The following is a 7,653-nucleotide window of genomic DNA, read 5'->3' on the forward strand; positions in this document are numbered from 1 at the left end:
TATTTAGGGTTTTTGAATTGTTGTAATCCCTTTATGAGATATGAGATATACATTTATTAAAAAAGAAAAAGAACACTATTCGCCTTCCGCCTGCCAAGAAAGGCAATAAACTTGAAAGGGCAAGCAAGGTTATCACTGTCTGCTAATTAAAACAACATTCATGCCTTGCTACTCAACACACAAGAAACTCATCTGATGAAGGAATAAAAGAAAACAAGAGAGAAAGAGGAAAATACAAGAAGTAGATAGAAAAGAAAAAAAATACAAAAAGTCTATCGGGGAAATACTTTAAATAGAATGACAACCTTCAGTGGGCTTGACATCAAATTCACTCACGAGATAAAAGAAACTTCTTTGCCCGTGACTTGAAAGCCGGAAGACTAGGCGCATTTTTCACACGCTCGGGCAATATATTCCAAACATGGGGACCATAATGGCGAATCACAAAAGATGCCCGAGTGGTGTTCCTAGAGTCATGAGTTAAGTTATCAGCTTTTCTTGTATTATCATCATGACGGTCTCTATTAAAAGTAAAAATATTTTCAAAAGCAGGAGTGAGCAGCTGATTCAAATATTTATACGAGAAAACCGCGACTTGGTAATCTCAAATTTGGGATACGACCATTAACTTATTCTTTTTAAAATGCTCATGAGCAGGAACCTCATCAGAATCTTTAAATTCAGATATTAATTTTACTGCTCTATTCTGAAGTTTTTGTACTCTTTTGAAACATGTTGCAAAATTACTCGCCCATATAGAGCATCCGTAGCTAATATATGGGTAAAATATAGAAAAATAAATCATTTTCAGGATCTTTTTTGGGGCTAGATTTTTAATTCTTCGCATCACCCCAAGGCCTCTGCTTAATTTTTCAGCTATTGCACTTGAATGGTTTTTCCACGACAGGTTTTCATCAACTAAAAACCCCAAATACTTCGTTGTTGCTATTCTCTTTATCATATTTTCTTGAACCGGAATATGGTCATTTCCAGCACTAGACGAAAGTCTAGAAAATATCATGGAGAACGTTTTAGAAAAGTTTAGTGTTAACATATTTTGCTGAGAAAAAGTTAGAAATTCAGAAACTGCATTATGAGTTTTATAATATAAAACATCATGTGAAGGCGCTGCCAGAAAAAGCAAAGTGTCATCTGCAAAGAGGATGACACCAGCCTCTGACAGGTAGTGTTTCGCTCGATAAATGAAAATAATGAAAATTAGGGGTCCCAGGATTGATACTTGTGGGACCCCGCACTGTATTTTCTTTTTTGAAGATAAAAATGACCCATTCTGAACTATCTGATACCGATTGTTTAGATACGATGAAAACTACTCCAGGCTTGAACCCCTCACCCCAATCGAGTCAAGAGCTTGAATAAGCTCTGAGTGGTTCACCGTATCGAACGCTTTTTTCATTTCCAAAAACACAGCTGCGGGTATGAGACCAGCTTCAAATGCATCACTAATCCAATCAACGAATTTCAGAACTGCTATATCCGTAGATAGCCCTTTTCTGAACCCAAATTGATTTTCCTTTAGAATTTTGTTCTTTTCAATATAATAACTTAACTGGGCATGTACGACTTTCTCATATAACTTAGAGAAAAATGGGAGAATAGATACAGGTCTTCGATTCGATGGGTCATCTTTTTTCCCTCCTTTATGAAGAGGAACCATTCTTGCAATCTTTAGTGCTTCCGGGAAGACTCCAAGGTCTAGAGAAATGTTGATGAGGTGCGTTAAGACAAGTAAGACACTCGTTTTTGCGACTTTTATGAGTTTCAGTGAAAACTCATCCATCCCGATAGAGCTTGACTTCATCGTAGCTAGGAATCGTGCCACTTCCCGTTCCGAATATCTTACAAACTCAAAGGAATTCTGACTTGCAGGCTGTCTTTCAACGACAGTTCCAAAACTCGCAGATGTGCGTAGTTTAGCCCACGCTTGATCGCAAAGTCTTTTTCCTTCATTTGCAAAATAGCCACGCAGAAATTCATATATGTCTTGAGAATCACTAAGACGACCTCCTGTTGTCTCCATGACTTTCACCTCTTCCTTACTATGAAATTTACCCAAATGTTTATTTATTGTTTTCCATGTATTTTTCATATTCCCTTCACTTCCATGAGATTCATTTTGGAAATAAAGTTTCTGAGCATTCCGTTTTACTGAATTTAAAATATTCCGAAATCTTTTGAATTTTATAAAATTATCATCTGAATTATCCTTTAAGAAATTCATGTAAAGTTTGTTTTTCTGCTTTATTGAAACTAGAATTGCTTTTGTTATCCATGGTTTCTTAGGAACATTTCTATTAGGGTTTATTCTTCGCAAGGGACATGTTTCATCTATTACATTCGTCACTATCTCACTGAATAGTTCATATGCAGTATTTGGACACTTTTCCTTTATTACACACGAGAAATTTGTTTCATCCATCATATTTGCAAAACTCTTTAGGTTTTTATTATTCATTTTACGGTAAAACGAAGCCCTTTCATTTCGTTTATTTTCCTTTGACTTATTCAGCTTTATTTGACTTATTAAAAGAAGGTGATCCTAGCCGTCGGACACAACCACGTCTGCTTGGGATCTTTCAAGCAATCCACCATTAACAAAAAAATTATCAATTAAAGATGCCGAGAGATGCGAAATCCGAGTTGGAATAGTCACAAGAGGAAAACTATCATGTGACACCATCATATTAACAAAATCTGAGCTATTTGCTCTTTTTAGTAAATATATATCAAAATCTCCCATCATAAATTTGTTTTTATTTTCATTCTTAATTTTATCTAACAATGGTTCAAATTCATCAAGAAAATACCAATATCACATGACGGATTTTTGTAAATCAATCCCAAAATCAAGTTCCTTTCCCCTTCATTTTTTATTTCAATGAAAAGTGTTTCGATCCTACCTTCAAGCCACAGGGAAAGATCATCCCTAACCCAATATTGGTTAACGTCATTAATCAAAAGGCCTAGACCACCCCACTCCATGGTTGTCCGTTCTCTTCGCTCGCAAACATATCCTGCGAAAGAAAAATCCCATGGCAGTGACTTGCTAGAGACAAACGTCTCATAAAGGCTTACAATACACGGTTTCCTATCTAGCAAACGATTATTCGGATTCACATTATTACTAGGCCGACAATTCAACGAAAAATTATCGATGCATTCATCATCCCCCGCAAGTGTTTCACAAGCTTGGCTTCCAAGAATAAACCGGTTTTGTTCAAATTCATTCAAAGGGTCATCATATATATTCGCACTCATTGGGTGACTACCTTTACGACAAAAAAAAACAAAAAAAAACATACTGATAGGGAGAAAGAAGAAGGGAAAAGAAATTGAGAACAAAAGAAAAAAACGTGAAAGGAACTGAAACTTTGGCTATAAAATGCAAAAGGGAAAACAAGCATGCAAGTAATTCAACCACCCAATTTCCACAACACAAAATTATATGGTCGGATTTGGCAAACGGACCACTTCAGCCGTAGCTTGAATTTTACGGATCTCTCCCACTGAGTCTTTTCCAAAAATTGTCCCGTTATTCGACCAAACATATCTGTTTCCAAGCTTATTCTTGGCCAAGACAAGAATCTGCTTTTTTCGATGTTTGGTACTTGATGACAAAAATTCCCGACAGAGCAAGCTTTGACTTACATGCAAACACTTTTCTTGTAATTTCAGCAGACTTGAACGCAACCAACACAGGCCCAGGACGCTTTTTTGTATTTACAATGGTGTCGAAATCAGTATAATTTGCTCGAAATTTAAATACAGAAACTATTGCGGTCGAAGAAAATCGGAAATTTGGATTTTGTCTGTAATCACATTCAATACACACTCAGAGATGGGAAGACCCCCACTATGGTCAACACCATAAAATACGAGCTGACTCAGTCGTTTTTCCTGCTCTATATCATCAAGTCGGATTTCAAGCTGTTCAACCCTATTTTCCAGGGCTAGGTTCACGTTTTGAAGAGCCCGTAGTATGTTTTCAATCTCATCAAACTTAGTAGAATACTGAACGAGTATAGAGTCGTGAATCTGAGAAACGATAGAGTCAACCATATCCGCATTATTTGACATTCCAACTTTTTTAAAAACTTCTTTTTCAATATCATTCTGGATATTGCATCTAAATGTGTCCAAGTCCGATAAAACAGAGTTTACTGAATTCACCGATATATCTGGTAAACTCAAACCACTAATCTCAAGATGCTTATGAGGAAAATCAGCTAATTCCGCAAAAGCGTTCGCAAGGCCTAAGTCATCTTTCTTCTTAGCCTCCTTTGAAATGCTAACAAAAGTCGAAAGCTATGAGGGTGTTGTTGTCACGATTTCACATCTCACGATTTCACAACAAAATGCAACGTAAAATATTTTATTGTTCTTGGCCTTAATTTAGTCCAACACTCAGCATGGCCGTGGTGGATAACTTCTGAATTTCGCTAGAACAACCCCATCCTTTGTGAACTGAACCATTGAAATGTATTATAAAAAAAGGCAAAAACTACACTTAACTTTGAATAGGTAGGTCAACGTGAGCTTGGGAATCACCTTATGCTCCGTTCATCAGTCCAAATATTCAAAAAATCGTACCCAATTTCACTCAATATTAAGTTCATTATTCATTAATTATATCCAACAAATCATATCCAATTTCATTCAATAGGTCACTGTGCTTTTGTAAGTAATAGGTTTTAGATAATATAATACAAATCAGACACAGGTCCTTTCGTTCTGAACAACGAATGATAACTGTTTCCAAAATATATGCAAATATTTTTGCAATTACCAGTTTTTTGCTCTTGAAGTAATTTAATACAAAATTCTCCAAACATGAAAATCTTCAATTTTCCCACCTAAGTGACACAAGTGGGACAACGCCATTACAATACTAATGTGTTTAAAATGACTTCAAAATTGTCAGGTATTTTACTAGTTTAAATTAAAACATTAAAATTATTGCTCAGACGCCTAAAATATTTTTGCAGTTTACATAATTACCTTAGTGATTCCGAACTGAACTTTAAAAAATTTTCAACTTTATTTTCATGTCTCAAATACTTTCCATTTGTAATGTTACATGCATCATAAATATAAATGCGACACATTCACTCTTTTGGTGAGGAAGGGAGAATGATATAATTCATTAAACTTTTGGTTTTCTTTTTCAAGGTTTTTGAATTGGTGTAATCCATTGTTAAAATAAATACAAATATTTTTGCACTTACCCGTTTTTTGCTCTTTTTACAGTAAGGACCAATGACATAAAGGATCGATACACTTCATTCAAAATGAGGACTATTTAATTTTCATTGAATATAGTTGAAACCAATTATCCAGGTTTCAGCCGTAGCTAGCAACCTATTAAGAGACGATCACATCCCTTAGTAAAAACTACAATAACCCATAACTCCTAAGAATACCATTCAGATCAAAACAAGATGTATATTATTAGAACCACCTTGTCCAAAATCCCTTTATAAGAAACTTATTATAGTAAGGATTTGAAAAAAACATATTTTGAAAATTGCTTCTTTGAAATAGGGATTATATAAGTTTCATCGGTATCATAGGTGTAGCTATGGCTGAAACCTCATAAAAAAGCATGGCATATACTGGACTTAGTTAGCTGCCGGATTTTCCGACGTTCATCTCTTACTATTCAAAATAAGAAAAAACCATGGGTTTTTTCCTGTTTGTGATACATAAAGAATCGATAAATTTCATTATAAATGGGGCATATGCTAGTGTCATCGGATAGAGCTGAAACCTAGTAAACAACAAACCACTGCACATATTAAATATAATCTATAACTTACGAGAAACTAAATTCCTGTACAACACTGTAAAAGCAAATGGTATTAACATCATCTTGTATATGAAAATCAAAATAGTATTTTTAACATAATCAAAAGTATGTAGATGCAGTTATACAAAGTATAATAATTCCTTTACAGTCTTAACAAAAAAACTGATAGGTGAATTGAAACCACAGTAATTCCTGAAAATTTTAAGCAGAATAATTTTGTTTCATTGATCACTAAATTCATTATGCAAACTGCAAAAATATTTGTGGTACCTGAGGAATAAGTTTAGTTTTTTAATTAAAACTAGAAAAATAACTGACAATTCTAAAGTTATTTTTGATTTCTAATAGGTTCTTGATACTTGATACGTGGTTTTATGGGTATTACTAACTAAAGTAAATTATTATGTCTGTTGAAAATATCACACAGTTAGATCCAAGTGATTTTTCCAATATGGAAAGATTGACGAATAGGATTGAGTTAAAAACTTACAAGGCGTTGTACAAAAGTTCGATTTCGGTGATGATAAAGGAATTTACTGGATGTGACAGAAATACTTTTGACCAAGAGGCGGTACTGCTGCAAAGATTAAAACATAAGAATATTGTGAAATATTTGGGGGCCACTTCTTTGAGTACAATTTGGGAAGGTCAGCAACACGTCTTGGAATATCCATCCAAAGGAAGCCTCAGAGACAACCTCGAAGAAAGAAAATTGTCAATCAATACTCGCGTATCAATCTCAAGGGATGTTGCTTCTGGTATGAAACACATGAATAATAGTAATATTATCAAGAGAAATTTGAGCATAGAGAATATTCTCCTTAAAGAAGATGACACTGCAGTGGTTTCCGACTTATTGTCAGCATATGTTATCCCAGATAAAGTCAAAAGAGGTAAGTATGGGGAAATTCAAGACTTTCCTAGAGTAGCCCCAGAAGTTTTTTCAGGCAGTGAATACGACACATCGAGTGATGTATATTCATATGGAGTGGTTTTAGCCGAAATTACCTGTCACTGCCCATTAGAACAGGTAAAAGTAATAAGTTACACTCCTGAAAAATCAATTGACACGAAAACTTTTGAGGCTAATATCCCTAAAGATAAAAATTCTATTGAATTATATGATATTGCTAAGAAATGCCTTCGAGTCGATGCCAGTGAAAGACCTACATTTACTGAAATAATTGGATATCTCTCTAAAATTTACCAGGCATTGCCAAAGGAAGCAGAACGTAAGACCATTGTAGAATCAAAGGGGGTTTCGGGGCTTATAAACAGATTCAACAGATAAATGTTCCAAAAAAGGACATTACAAGCCTATGTGTTAATCTAGCTCCTTGGCTCAGAAGCGAAATTGGAGGGGAGGGGGTGAAACCAATTAAAAGAATAGTGGATGTTTTGTGCGGATATCCACAAGCAGAGATCAACCCACGACGGTACTACTGCAGGTTGAATTGTAATACAGGTATCTGAATTGAGATAAAAATTGGCAGCCTATTTTTTCCAGTTTTTCCTATAAAACACTTAAGAAGTTTCATTTTTTACAGGTGCTAATCCATAGAGTCTTCCCTATTGGCTTTCAATTTTCATATCAATAAGCTTTCTCTAGAGTTATCTCTTGTTGGAAAAGTTATCTCTTGCTGGAATTCCCTCTTCTATGAAAAAGCTTCCCACAAAACACCCCGTTCCCTAGTAGAAAGTTTCTTCCGTAGAAAATTTCGTCTTGAGAATCTACTCCGTGGAAAACTCCCCCAAGGAGAATTTTTCCCGTGAAAAATCCCCCCCCCCACAGAAAGATACTCTTGACAGATCCATCTTGGTAAAAA

The 7,653-nt window shown here is 35.1% G+C and overlaps 1 protein-coding gene across 1 annotated transcript; it reads left to right on the forward strand.

Moving 5' to 3' along the window:
* Positions 1 to 6,230: 6,230 nt before the first annotated feature.
* LOC148949240 (dual specificity testis-specific protein kinase 1-like) lies at positions 6,231 to 7,118 on the forward strand. Its single transcript, XM_089093117.1, has one exon. The coding sequence runs from the start codon at positions 6,231 to 6,233 to the stop codon at positions 7,116 to 7,118; it is 888 nt and encodes a 295-aa protein (XP_088949243.1).
* Positions 7,119 to 7,653: the final 535 nt, after the last annotated feature.

Source organism: Artemia sp. Qi Xiang Cuo, chromosome 8 (genome assembly GCF_049724085.1).
Source record: "Artemia sp. Qi Xiang Cuo chromosome 8, ASM4972408v1, whole genome shotgun sequence".
In the NCBI taxonomy this organism is placed as follows: domain Eukaryota; kingdom Metazoa; phylum Arthropoda; class Branchiopoda; order Anostraca; family Artemiidae; genus Artemia; species Artemia sp. Qi Xiang Cuo.

Excerpts from the sequence above, each read along its gene's own strand:
- LOC148949240 (XM_089093117.1), top strand. The coding sequence starts at position 6,231 with ATGTCTGTTGAAAATATCACACAGTTAGATCCAAGTGATTTTTCCAAT.